The sequence below is a fragment of the Lissotriton helveticus genome, chromosome 5_1, assembly GCF_964261635.1.
Source record: "Lissotriton helveticus chromosome 5_1, aLisHel1.1, whole genome shotgun sequence".
NCBI lineage: Eukaryota > Metazoa > Chordata > Amphibia > Caudata > Salamandridae > Lissotriton > Lissotriton helveticus.
Genome location: NC_136065.1, coordinates 1,640,859,818 through 1,640,875,020, shown reverse-complemented (window position 1 = coordinate 1,640,875,020; position 15,203 = coordinate 1,640,859,818). Strand labels below are relative to the sequence as shown.

The window sequence follows — 15,203 nt, the reverse complement described above, 5'->3', positions numbered from 1 at the left end:
AGGGCCCGATTCACAGAACTAACTTAAGGCAAAATCCTAAACTTACTACTTTTGGTCTTCACAGAAGTTAGGATTTTGTCTTAAGTTTGTCTTAAGACAGACTTAAGACAAACTCCTAACTTAAGGGTGTCTTAAGTCTGTCTTAAGTCTGTCTTAAGACAAACTTAAGACAAAATCCTAACTTCTGTGAAGACCAAAAGTAGTAAGTTTAGGATTTTGTCTTAAGTTAGTTCTGTGAATCGGGCCCTCAGTGTTCCTGGCAATGGTAAAGCCCTGCAAAGTGGATTTGGGGGCTGTGATTATGATGATTATGACCAAAAAACAATGCCTCCTGGCATAATTTCCTCCCTGTAACTGAGCACGAAGTCCACAGCATTATTACTAAACTAAAACCATCCTCCCATATCAAAGACACCCTCCTTCTAACCTTGTCCAAGACCTAAAGCACATCATAGTCCCTTCCTGGGCCACAATCATCAACACCTCCCTTGCTACGGGAAGTGTCCCTAGCTCCCTCCATCTTGGTCAAATCTCTGCCATTATCAAAAATGCTAATCCTAATGACTTATACAACCTCCGCCCCATCACTATGTTATGTTAATTTCGATTTATATAGCGCCAATTCACCGACAGGTCTCTTAGCGCTTGCTTTGGGAACCCGTCCTGGCTTTCCCTGTGAGATAACCCCTACTGGGAATCCCCAAGGTGAAGCCAGGCATCCTAGTGTTGTGGGGGCCGTAGTGGAGTTTAAGCAAGCTATTGCCCAGAGTTGCAGAATGTGAACCCATGATTCGAGTAGGCACCGAGGCGAGTATTATCGAGTCCATGGACATTTTGAGCTCAAGACCCTGCCGCGTCGGGAATTGAACCCTGGTCCCGGGACTGACCTCTACATCAGGGTCTGCCTCCTCTAACCAGTGAGCCACACTTCTCCACACCCTTCTTTCTAAAGCCCTCGAAAAATGTGTCTTGCTCCAATTAGACAAACCCATCGAAAAATTCAACCTTCAAGGCCCCTTACAATCAGGCTTCAGAAAAGGCTGCAGCACTGAAACTGCCATGCTTAACATTGTTGATGGCATCCATCACTCCCTCGACAATGGTGAGACATGTCTTATTATCCTCCTGGATCTCTCCACAGCTTTGGTACTCTTAACCACCTTCTTAATGTGCTCAAATATGGCTTCGGCCTCAATGGTACTACCCACAATTGGTTTGTCTCCTATCTTCAACATCAAACTCAACAAATTAAAATTCAAGACTGTCTCTCTAAACCCACTCCGGTCAACCTAGGAGTCCCCCAGGGATCTATTCTCTCACCTTCACTCTTTAATCTCTTTATGGAACCCCTCACCCTCATTCTAAATCAAGCTGGTATCAACTACCATCTTTATGCCGATGACACCCAACTCTATTACAAGATCAAATCCCACGCTGACATCATTCACCTTAATAACACCCTCACTAAAATCCAATCCTAGTTTCCACCTTAATCATAAGCTCAACCCCAAAAACCTGAAATAATCCTCTTCTCCCCCAAAAACAACCCTCTCCCCATTCAATCTTGGATCTCCGACCTCAGTGCCCTCAACTGCTCCCTCGCCTTGTCCAACTCAGTAAAATCTCTTGGCATCTCCATCGATAACAGTCTAAACCTCAATGTCCACATGAAAAACTCAGCTAAAAGAGCCTTCTTCACTCTACGTCATCTCAAGAAAATCAAACCCTTTCTCCCAACTGAAGACTTTAAATTAGTGGTTCAATCCCTGGTGCTTTCACGAATCGATTACGGCAATGCCATCCTCACCGAAATCCCCAGGTCCACCTAGTTCCACATAAATCTGTCCTCAACCTTGCAGCCAGACTCATCATCAACTGCAAATGGTTTGGCCACATTTACCCAGCTCTCAAAACTCTAAAATGGCTCCCCATTGAAGGCAGATCTGCCTATAAAAACGCATGCATCACACACAAAGTCCTCCATCAACATGCACCTCCTTACCTTGACAATAAACTCTGCAAAGCGGGCAGTACATGATCCCTAAGAAGCACTAACGCTCCCCTCCTGCTAAAAAAGAAAGCCACTCAATCCCACTCCTCCTCCGTAAATACCCCCCACGTCTGTAATGTCCTCCCCAAAGACCTGTGATGCAACCCTTCCTACACCAGCTTTAAAAAAAGATGTCAAAATTCAGCTCCTCAATAAATATTGGGGGTCTCTACCTGCGCCTTAAACTCACTCCTTCATGCCTTATAGGTTTTTCAACTATGTTCTTATCCTATAATGATGTTGTACATTTTGTAATTTTTTTTTCACATGTTTCACAATCTTGTTACCACAATGATGTTTTTGTTATTCATTGATGCTGTAATTTGTAACTAGCTGTATAATGTAAAGCGCTCTGATACCTCTGGGTCCAGCCAGCGCTATATAAAACCTCTAAAATAAAATAAACCAAATAAATGGTTAAACCTATACTTCACAGGAAACTGTGATTATTCAATGGTATTTGCATATGACTTTTAGGAGTGTTTGCTTTATTGTCTATGTAAAATTAATGTGTTAGTGTTCAGTGCTGTTAAATGCAGTATTACATGTTGTATAAGTTATTATGAGGAAATGATGTTATTGTCAAAGATGTTTATGAAAAGGTTATAACACATGCTAAGTTACGTGAATCTGCGAGATATTGTCTGATCGTGACATACTTTAACGTGAGACCAGTTGTATCTGCACTGTAATCAGTGCTCTTGAAATGGGGATAAAGGCAGAAGTGGATCTGGACTCTCTAAGATGTTCTCCAGGGAGACCAAAATGTTGGCGTGCCTACCTTGAAAAGAATGAGTTGCCCAAATAAGTATCAATATTTGAGCACCAAATGGGACCATTGGCTCCCACTTATTTTATGGTGAATATAGGTTGTGATCTCTTTGGATTGGGAAGAGCTAGGAAGATGGGTCAACTGGTTCTACAATCAGGATGGCCAGCCACTAGACAAAGACCTATGAGCCTATCTGGGAATGGTAAGGTGTGGATACAGAAAAACAAAATGTACAGGTGAGTTGTGGATGGGGTAAGATGACCATAGATGAGGGCAGGAGTTGTCCCTGCTACATCATGAGTAAGGAGGTACTTTGGGTTATGGCCAGGTGATTACATGGGTTAAATGGCTCTCTATGGGCTTTGGACTATTAAGGTGTCCATGATGCATGTCCTGGTCAACTCTTCCTAGCCGGTCAGTTGCTGTTCACACTGAGCATGGCAGCTGCACCTTTTCCACTCTGGAAACAACAGTAAAAGGCAGCAGGTCATACAAGTGGAAAATTTGATTCAGCACTAATGTGTAAAAACTTCCCTGGATATTGTCCAAGTTTTAGATTCTTGGTCGTGACAGCCACTATTTTTACATGTGTGAGTAGCATAAGGCAGTCAAAGCATTGCCTTTTTCAAAGTTTAAAATCTTCAGCTTGTCAGCAATACGTATACCTTGACCTTTTGTCCAGCCTTTTGCAGGATCTCAGTGCATGTTGCAACAGGTCATTCCAGTCATAACCGGTCAAGTTCAGATGTCCCAGTAAATGGCAAATTTATTGCTGGGTAATGGCTAAAAACTATGGAACTAACTTATATAGTTAAAAAAGAGTTATCATAACAATACTGGAAGCTACTAAAGGAGAAACAGTAGAAGCGATCAGAGAACTTAAGCCAGAGAAATGCCCTGGAAGTGATGAGGTTCTGGCAGAATTTTATCAGTGGTTTGCCCCGTTGTTGGTTTAGTGACTTCTCGAAGTCTACAACGAGGCACTGGAAAATAGATCCCTACCTACGACTTTGCAGGAGGTGGTGGTGACAGTGATTTTAAAACAAGATAAAAAGGGAAACATCCTTTACCACGCAATCGTTACATCGCGGTACGTAACAACGTGGATTTAAGAACGCAAGTCATTATGTCGACTTGCACTTATCGACATACATCCAGATAAAAACCCCTGCTACTGGAATCCTACAGGCCGATAACCCTCCTAAATCCCGATGCCAAAATACTAAGTGGTATATTGACAACCAGATTATTGCCATAAATGCCCCAGCTCGTACACCCCGACCAAGTCGGGTTTATACCGAGGCAGAACACTATGTACAACCTGCGGAGATTGGCACATGTGTGGCATGCTCCATGCCTGGAGGCTAACCAGTACGCGCTAGCAATGCTGGACAGTGAACACGCGTTCAACTCCGTTGAATGGGAATATCTATGGACAACCCTCAGAAATATGGGAGTGGGGTAGGGGTTTGTCTAATGGGTAAAGTTAATCTATACGAATCCAACATCCTCGGATACAGCTCCGGGGGACTGTATCGGAACAATTTACACTAACAAAAGGCACTCACCAAGGTTGCCCACTATCCCCACTCATATCTGCAATAGCATAGGAGCCATTAGTTGCAACATTAAGGGGGAAATTGAGGAGGTGGGGAATTCAACTCGTAGATACCAACCATGTGGTCTCATTACATGCAGAAGATACACTGATGTATATGCGGCATCCAGACAGAGTGGTCCTGGCTCTTATGAGAGTACTAGAGGAATTCAGGGTGTTATCTGGCCTTCACCTCCATCCTGGGAAATCAAAATTGTTCCCCATGGGTAGCCAGGAAGAGAAACCGTAGAGTGAACTGCCTGATGTGGGCCTGCCCTGGGTGCCTAATGGGGTACAATATCTAGGGGTCCAACTGACACACACAGCCTCTGCATGTCTGGAGAATAAAATAGGATGGAGGGTATTAATAACTCTATAAAATTCTGGAAGGAGCTCCCATTGTCTTTGATGGGGAGAATTGCACTAATAAAAATGGTTATTCTACCAAGATGCCTATACAGAATCCCAACTCAGTATTTTACAAAGACGGATAGCGTTTTGGTCGAACTCTTGTGGGAAACAAACAAAAGTCGTAAAACTTGACACAATCCAATGAAAGTGGGAGGTGCAAGGAATGGAAGTGCCACGATTAGAGTTGTATTATATGGCCCCACAACTTCAACACACAGATCACTGGTTAGATGAGAATGATAATTGTGAGAAACAGCTTCTGGCAGGTACACATAGTGCGGCCACTCTTCCAGAACTTCTCACGCTTGCGGCGGGGGTGCCTGGTGCTTATCCATATATCATCCAACATGTAGCAGCGGTATGGGAGACAAATGTCAAGAAGGTTGTCGGCCATGCGCCCTATGTCCCGGATATGCCACTGTGGGTGGTAAAACCCTTTAACTGATAGCAGACTCAATGTCCATCAAAAAATGAGTGGAAGGAGGTTGTCTCACAATGGGAGATTTATACAATAATTAACAATTTAGAACCCGAGTGGAAGCAGAGCTGTCTTCAAGATGGGAAGAGGACAGTTATTACATTATGGGAAGATTACAGGGGGGCTTAAGAGCTGTGGCCCTCCTTCCTACAGGAGCCTCCCAGCACCTCAGTGCTAAGGGTAATAGTTTACATTACAGGAGCTTGCAGGTTGGTCTCACATATATACAGGGTATTCCGAGACGACCTCCCGGCAGAGCCCCTTCCAGGGTAGGCAAGATGGGACGATGCAATAGGTGAACGCCTGACAGATAGAGAGTGAACAAAAATACATGAGGAGTGAGTTTTAAACTGATACAAACTAATATTATACATCAAACGTATTTAACCCTGCAGACTATAAGCAAAATGTATCCAGTATGCATGAACTCAAGCCCTAGATGTGCTCAAGCAGACCCACATTTCATTCACAATATATGGCAATGTCCAGCACTAGCGCAATACTGTGAAAATACAGTAAATCAAATGCAAAGTGCCACAGGATGGAAAATTCCCAAAACAATATAGGCTGTAATATTGGGGCTGGTTCCAACACCCAAATCTAAAAAACTTAGCAGAAGGTTCGTGCTTCTGGGACTTGGCAAAGAGGCGAATAGCGATAAAAATGGCTAAGTTACAATCCTCAACCAATGGGGGCATGGCTGAAAGTAACCCTGGGCATAGTTTGCGTAGCAGCGCTATGCATAGCAAAGTGCACTTCGCGCCATGCGCGTAGCTATGCGAACTGCGTAGTGTGGTAGGGAAATGCTGTTCGCACTGATTGCACAGTGCCGGAGGCTTGTCCGCACTGTGCAATCATTGCACACTGCATCTTGCACAGTGCAAGTGGTTGTTTTCTGACGCTTGAGTACATTTGTACTTGAGCGGCAGCTTTCGCAACACGGACTGGTAGTTTCTCATCACGAGCGGTCGTGAGCATACGCGACCACTCGCAATGAGAAACCTGACCATCCCTCGTTGGGAATCTCTCTGGGAGGTTTATTTTTCATGCTCGCGATCGGCAATTGATGTTGCTGATCGCAAACAAGGAAAAAGTCTCGCCGGGATGGGGATTTTGCTCGCTCGCGGTCGCCAACATGACGTTGAGGAACGCGAGCAAGCATAAAATGCACGGTACGCATTTTTGCACTGTGCTATGTGCAATTTGCGTAGTGGGTAGTAGCGCAAACTATGCACGCTCTGCGAGCATAGCATAGTACTATACCCAGGGTTAGCTGAAAGACCTAAGCGAATGGGGAACAACAGAATTAATCGGAACGAAATGGGTCAGAAGAGATGAGAAGATAGAGGAGGATGCCCGAGCCTGGACACTCATGATGGTGGATGGTAGACACCCCCTCTTACCCCACTGTGGAGGCCATTAGAAGAGGAGGATGATGAGATAGACAAAGAAAGGGGAATCAGATAAAAAAAACAGGATAGGCAATGCATAGTGCATAGGACTGGCCAGCCTCTTGAGGGTGTAACATGAGTTTTGAGACTCAGACACGTCTGCGGAGGCAGATGGGAGGGTGTTAACGTGATTAACTTGGTATACTTTGTATGGCAAGGACAAGGAAGGGGTCAAGTTTAAACCTTCAAATTAGACATTTTAAAAGATTATGATGATGCAACATGAGAGGGTGAGGAAGGAGAAGAACAAGGCAATGAAGTATTAATACTGTACTTATGCCTTGCTATCATACTAAGAAAACCAATAAAGATATTTTTTTTTAAAAAAGAACAATATTGGAAGCTATAAATACAAGATCAGCTTTGACAAAAGAGCTTCGGTTAAGCACTGAGGGATGTGCAAAACCTGTTGTAGTGAGCCTGGGAATGTGTATTAGAACTTCCTATTTCTGTTAATAAAGTAGTTTGTATGTAAACGTTTGACTATGCCATGATCATGGTGACATGCATCCAGCAAATAAAGAGGAAGAGTAAACCATAATCAGGGAACACAAAGATGAGCTGCAGACACAGACATAAAGTCAAATGAAATTTCATTAACTAAATATAAAACAGCTGACTTCTTAATGTACTTCATTGTTCTCAGGTCCTCAGTAAGGTGGCAAAAGAGGAGAACACTGGTGCAAACTACTCATTCATAGACTTATTCAGAAACCCAGTACTGAGGAAAGTCTCAATTGGTACAGCAGTTTTATGGTAAGGATTATTTTTTATCTACTAAATATTCTGATTGATCAAATTCACTATGTGCGTTAATGTTCCTTTTTATTATATTCTGCCTTCTCGTATTGCCTAGATTCTTTCGTTTTTCTTTATATGTGCCATAGGCGGGGAGCTGCGGAGGGGTCGTTGTATTGATTAGCTGGGGTGACGCTTGCGGGGGGCCTTGTATGTATTATGTCTATTATTCCGCACAATTGACCACCTTATTGCGCTCTGTAGGTAACGTTATCAGTAATACATTATGTTTGTACCTTATGTGATGCTAAACAGTATTCAATGCTTAGCTCTGTCGTTAACGAAATGCTAAATAAAGTTTTTTTAAAAAAGAATTATAAAAAAAAAAAAGAAATTCTGATTGTTACTTGTTTTTTACTGCAACAGAGTGGCCAAGATTATTCCAGATGATTGCTTGTCCCTTGCAGGTTTGGTGCTTCCTTCTCCTACTATGGGATCAGCTTCAACATCAGAGGGTTTGAGCTGGACATGTACATGACCCAGTTCCTCTACGGAGTCATTGAAATACCATTCAAGCTGGGCATGTACTTCTTCATGACCAAGTGGGGGCGACGTCATTCGCTGGCCTGGGCCCTGCTGCTCACCGGCTTCTGCATTGGCATAAATATTGTCATTCCAGTCTGTGAGTTTCTTTGAAGAGCAAATTTTTACATGTAATTTTTTACCAATTATTTTTTCTATTAACATTTATTACATAGTGGTCAATATATAAGAAAAACTAGGAATCTAATTCAAATGATCACAGATAATGAATAGTCTTGCAAAATAACATACATTGAATGAAGGCGTGGCAGCACACTCACAGCGAAGCACAATACAAGTATCTTTTCAAAAGCAAATACATTTTCTAATATGACGTTTTACTTTATAGAACACATTTTCCATTCAGCTGGCATTCTAGTGCTTGAACTTAATACAGTGTGAAAACTGCTCCCAAAGGAGACACAATACCCTGCATGAGGGAGGTGTTTTTCTCTCATTGCGGGAAGATGAATTGGGTGTACCCAGGAACTTAGTTAACTTGCAAAAGAGTGTGGTGAGCCCTACCCTTTCACAAGTAAATGTAAAATTAGACCTAGGTGAAGGCAAGCCTTTGTCCCTCAGGGCAAGACCAGGCAGGTGGGCTCCAAGTCAAGTGGATGGGAACCGTCTCCTAAAACCAGATTGCAATAAGAAGAGGGGAGAGGACAAGAAAGAAAGGGTTTTCCAAACTTGGAATTTAGGAGTAAGATGTGAACTGTTTTACCTCAATGTGTGAGGAACCAGAAGTCACCCCCACTCACAGGATAGTGCAAACTATAAGTATAGCACACCAAAGAACCCTCCTTAGAACTCTTTCTGGGCCACTGAAAGATCAGAGAACTGTCCCCTGCTTGTTGTAACCTGTGAGGAGCTCCGAAGGACTGGATCTAACCCTTCCTGTACCCAAGACAAAGACAGGAACACCAAGGGTTAGAGGTCTGATCTTCCCTGCTGCAACAGAACCACTACAGGCTGGAGAACCATGTTTTCTTGCATAATTAGTTGCCCAGTAATGACTAGACTTCCACTGGACTCTGCACAAGGCCTTTGCTGAACCAAGTCCTAAACACCTAAGAAGCATCCAGAAGGAATGGAGATTTCAGTGAAGAGTTGAGGAAAAAGGGACTTACCACTGCAAAGTATTGGGACTTGCAAGAATTCTTACCTACCGGCTGCTTTAGAACTTGACTATTTGCTGGGGTAAAGTAATAGGATAATCCCACATGGAGTTCTTCCGCAGCTGGTCCTAAGCAACTAGATATCCAACCCTATTGAACCCTCTTCAGACACATCCTGCAGCCTGGAGAAATCCAAGCTCCATTTCATAGACTAATTCCAAGTTAAAAATGTTACCAGCTGAAGTCACTAAAAGCATCCAACCAATGTGAAGACAGCCCTGCATGTGAAATTTGAATTTTTCTGCCAGAATCAATTTCTTTAGTGGTATCTCACTCAATGGCCATCCGACTTTGATTAAATCTTCCCAGATACTGCTTGCAGCCTTACTCTGCTGAGAGAGCCTGACTTCTATCTTGTAGACTAAGTCTTAAATCCTTGCCCGTGCCACATTGCGTGGTCAGCCTCAAAGTGCTTCTAGGTCCCAGCATAACGCAACAATAGACTATTGATGACGCTTGGAGCTTTTTGGCACTATTTTCACTTATCTCTAGTCACTATATCAGATATTTATGTTTTTAGTAATTTTATTAACATTTACTTGCCACTGACCTGACCAGAAGCTGAGGCGATTTCCATTTGACTGGGACCTGCGCCGTGGGAGGAGAACGCGGCTGCCTGTTGCCTGTTGTCTGCTGAGGGAGAGCTGGGGGATTGCTGCTGCCACTGAGCCCGCTGCCTGCCTACAACATCCAGCAGGCAGCGCGGTCTCGCGTGAGGTGCCGGCCGGAAGCCCCGCCCCCTGGGAACTTTAAAATCGGCACCGGCACAACGCGCAGCGGCACGCACGCGGGTTCACCCGGGAGAAGCCCGGGACAAGGGCGGGCCCTCAGAGGCCAGAGGAGGCTGGGCTGGGCCATCCCCCTTACTCCTGCCCTACTGCCCTGCGCGTGGGTATCTAACCAACACACCGACAGGTACTATCAAGACCATCGTGACTATTGTTCCTTGTTCATTGCGCGCTAATATTGACTGCCTTGTCATCTGCTTAATAGAAAGTCCCCGGTGGGAGAGAACTTATCAAATTTGACACGCATTAATCTTTAAAGCATGAGGAAGGTTGCTAAAAGTGCCAGGATGCCCACGCTACGCTCCAACACCAGACAGAAGGCTGATACACCCCAGCCCTTACCCACACTAACAGCGATAGACAAGATGCTACAACAAACTATAGGGGTAGTAGCCACGGCAATAGTTAACACTGAAAGGAGGCTTTCACTACCACCGACCATAACCATCCAAGATTTAGGTGATGACTTCTCAGTAGTTACAACAGACGCCCCGGACATAAGCTTTTGTCTTACTTCCTCTTATGCAGAGCTCCCCTGTGCACAGGCACCCACGGAGACCCCCAGGGGCACTGAGAACATCCAGATAAACTCAAGTCCCGTGCCTGTTATAGAACAGAAAAGGACCAAAGAAACTCAAGTAAACATTAAAAAAAGGGAGAAATTATACGGCAAATCATAATCTAGTGGCACCAATAACTAATACCACACCAGGGATACCATGTTGGGTGGCAAACATGGTAGCGTATTGAAAGGCGGATCTAGAAGAAACCATCATGACCCATATCAAACCCCTGATGTCAAAGATTGACAGATTAATATCAATAACTAATAACAGGGGGGTAGGAACTTCTAGGCCTGTGGTACAAAAGGGAATACCAGCTCAGGCTGGGCAGGAAAGGGGAACTTCTAATAACACAGAGAAGGATAAGGCAGTACCAGTTGTTAACCCCTCTACAAATAAACTTAAGAAAGGCACCCAAATCACTACCATAAAAAACAACAAAGCTTCCACACCCTCGAACACCATTACTTCTACCACCCCCCAAGTACATACAAAACAGGCAAAGGGAAATCCTCTAGTTTCAAATGACACAACAGGCCCTAACACTAAGGAGAATACCATCACAGCCCAAAATTCTCTGCCTAAGGACATACCTGAAAAAACAAGATCGGCTCGCTTCCAGACAATTAACCTGCCCCCAAAAGCCTTGCCTTTTGTCGTTGTATTGACAGGAGTCCCCCCCCTAAAGGAGGGGAAAAGTGAATCACACTTTGAGTTAAAAAACAAATGTGTGCAATGGTTAAAGGCAAACAGACCTTTACCTCCAAACATTTCAGGCGAAATACTTGCCATAAGAAGAGGGGAGTGGATAGGTAAAGGAATAAAAACGTTGGCAGGGGAAATTATAACGATTAATTTTAGAGACACCGCTGCAGTAAATTACATATGTAATGCCCCGTTGAGTGGAACAAACACACAAATTTACGCGTTGCACCTATCATACTTTTACCCGATTATGCCGCAAAGACCCAGGCAGACAAATAGGGCTCCTGCGACTAGGGTCTATCACTTTGACCCCCAGTATAGAACACAACATTGGCAAACACCTTGGCAGGGTACACCCATCTATGACCCTATTACATCACAGTATGCTCATTGGAATAGATTCTGTGTTTTGGACGAGGTGGACTGACTCGTACAGGAGGAAATTAGTATAACACAAACGGACAGGAGTACATTTGGGGAAGGGCATTTAGCGATGGGAAACATTACACCCACCACTCCTGAAGAAAGCGGAAGTAGGAGGGTCAATAAAAGGAACGCCCAGAACAAAAAGGGGAGATAAAGCACAAAGAATCAAAGGTGATAGATAAACTGGCAAGGATGAATGTAGAAAACACACTTGTACTAAACACTAATACTACAACAGCGGGGGAAGTCAGGAAAACTTGTCCATTAAGGGAATTGGAAGGAGCTGCAATGCTGGTTAGTCAGGATAGCAGGAATGGCAATAGTATATTAACAATTTTCAAATTATATGCCTGCAAGAGACTTGGGCGGTCGACCCTAATCAGTACAGTATGGAGGGGTATAAATGTTTCTCAGTCCCCGCTGTAAGAGCATCATCGGGGAGAGCGATTGGAGGACTACTAACATATGTAGACCTCCGTATACAAGGGGTTTGGTCCAATTATAACTGGGACTCACCAAACATGCAGGCGATAGGTTACCGTGCTAAGGGGACTAATATCCTAGTGCTAAACTGGTATAATGCGGTGGGCTCAAATGGCAGAGGAAACGTAGTAAAAGAATTGGACTCCCGATTAGATGGGCAGATTTCATCAAATAAGACAAAAAGCATCCCTAGTATAATACTCATGGGGGATTTTAATTGTCCCCTCTGTGAGAATTTGAGACCACTGAACAAGGATTGGTCGCGGTGCACTGTATTAAACGGACCACACTTTGCACATACTACAGAGGGATGGGAACTAGAGAAGGTAACAAAAAGGCATAATCTGGTCCATACCATGGACTTGATAGAGTTAGGTAGTAATGGAGATCCTAACCCAACGTTTAAGGGCAGAGGCTGCCACTCATATATAGACTTTGTTATGGTCTCGCCCTCACTCAAAAAAAGGACTTCTAGCATGGCAATAGAAATTAGTATCTTTAGCGATCATAATCCTCTGGTCATGGAACTAAACGGTCTAAATTGTAAAAAACCATCACGTAAAACAGATATAACATAAATGGCGGTGGATCAGGGGAGGAGGCTCAAGTGGGATAAAATAGACGGAGATAGATTTTATAGAACCCTAATATCAGCAGGGCAAAATGCTATAAATATATGCCTCGATCAAAGCATGGAGGGAGGGATTGTGGTTAGCGCATTCGAGAAAATAGCATGTCTTGTAGAAGGTCTACTAAAGACCTCTAAAGGAAGTAAAACAGCACCTGTATCGCGTTGGTCCGACCAAGATTATATGAAGGCACAGAAAGATCTCAAACATAGCCTTAAGCAGCGCCCCAGGGACAACCCCAAAATAGCCTACTGTAGAACAAAATATAAAAAGGCTCTAAAATCCCGCAAAGACAGTTTACAAACACAAGCCTGGGAGGACTTAAGGGAGGCGGCTGAAAGAAGAGATATGTCTGGGTTCTGGAAAGTTATAAATACACCGTGCTTCCAGGAACCTGACGGTCCCAAATTATTAAATACAATCTTACCCGAACAATGGTACTCTCCCTTCCAGAGTCTCTATAACTTCACAGGGCAACCAACTCATGATGAAGACCAGAGGCCAAACTTGACCATACGACTAGATTTCTCCATGACAGAAGTGGAATTGGCTATTTCAGGGTTAAACAAAAATAAGGCACCAGGCCCTGTCGGTATGCCCCCTGACCTTTATCTGAGTAACATAGAGTTGTGGGCTCCCATTCTCACGAGGGTCCTGAACGAGGCAGTTGTGACGTTCTTGGTTATCGGCAACTATTGTTCCAATTGATAAAAAAGTGAATCAGGATGACCCACAATGTCACCACCCTATATCTTTAATCGACGTGACGGCCAAGGTATTGGGCCGTGTTATATTAAACCGTCTGCAAGAATGGGCAGTGGAAAATCAAACTCTCACAGATATCCAATATGGGTTCAGGGTGGGCAGATCTACCACCGACCAGTGTTTCAATTTATATCTTTTGACCGCTAACTATACTATTGCCAGAAAGGGAGCCATTTACATGGGGTTTATGGACCTCTCTGCGGCCTTCGACCGCGTAAACAGAGATAAACTGTGGGCATTGATGATAAACATAGGAGTGGAACAAAAGCTAGTTGACATCCTGAAGGCCCTACACTGGAACACCTCGGCAACGGTCCGTTATAATCAAGAGGGAAGCAAGACGGAACAATTTTTATGCACGAGCGGCGTGCGACAGGGCTGTATTTTAGCGCCATTTTTATTTTCGTTATATATTAATAATCTGGACAAAGAACCAGCCAAACTGTGTGTGGATTCCCCCCAAATAGGACACCGTGCGGTGCCCGTATTGCTTTACGCGGACGACGCGGTGTTGCTAGCCAGAACACCGCTGGGGCTCCAGAAGTTGATAGACGGATTTGTCAACTTTATGGCCACACTCGATCTATCCACTAACCTGGATACATCCTACGTCATGATAGCGGGAGGTAGAGCAAATAGGAAATTTGTATACAAGATAGGCTCTCACAAAATAGGCCAGGTCAAGTCTTTCTCCTATTTAGGCGTGTTATTTGATGAACATTTAAATTTTAAACCCCTGATGGAAAAACATGCAGCGAAATTGGTGGCGTCATCGGGGGCTATAATGGGCTTCGGGAGAAGACTTGGAAGATGGTCACCGGAGCAAGTGCTCAACCTGTATAGGTCAATTTGCTGCGCCAAAGCTACCTATGGATCAGAAGTGTGGGGTTTTACTAATAAACATTTTCACCAGATTCAGGTGGAGGAAAATAAATTCTTCAAAAGAATCTTGAAAGTGCCCCAGAGTACTCCATCTTTTATTACACATGAAGAACTGGGAGAGCCCTACATAGAAGACCGAATTAAGATTAGGCCACTTTTGATCTGGATTAAAATCTGGACCAATCCGGAGGCGGGACTCACGAGGCAAATTTTTAAAGACTGCCTGAACTTCGACAGAGGGGGTCATATCCCGTGGTTGAACTACGTAAAAAATACCTTGGAGGCAATTGGCTGCAAAATCTTTTTTACTGCCCCGGAAGCTTTAAATACCCAGAACAAATCAATGGTCAAAAAACGTTTCACCTAGTGGTCACTTGCTAACAGGGCTGTTGTTGAAAAGCGTAAATCTACAGTCTTGAACTATTGCTCACTGAAAAAGACATATGGAATGGAACCATACCTCGCCGTGCAGTATAACGCACAGGATAGATTTTACATGACTCGTTTCAGACTTAATATGTTACATCACCTACTTTCTGTTCCCTCTGGATTTACTCCATCATTGGAGTTGAAGGGTACCTGCGGCTGCGACGGTAGGTCTCCGCAGGATACCCTTCACTTCGTGCTGCTATGCCGTCTTTATTCTGTCCCCAGACGTAAGTTCTTAGTGGGGATTTTGAAAGAAGCTAAATTTAGACAGGCAAA

The 15,203-nt window shown here is 43.9% G+C and overlaps 1 protein-coding gene across 1 annotated transcript in view; it reads left to right on the top strand.

Annotated features, from left to right (window-relative positions):
* Positions 1-15,203, top strand: part of LOC144752745 (solute carrier family 22 member 7-like) — a 447,489-nt gene that overhangs the window by 376,984 nt on the left and 55,302 nt on the right. The window contains exons 6-7 of the mRNA XM_078640602.1: positions 7,406-7,515; positions 7,965-8,179. Of these exons, the coding sequence (XP_078496728.1) occupies positions 7,406-7,515; positions 7,965-8,179 (325 nt within the window). The remainder of the gene's footprint in view (positions 1-7,405; positions 7,516-7,964; positions 8,180-15,203) is intronic.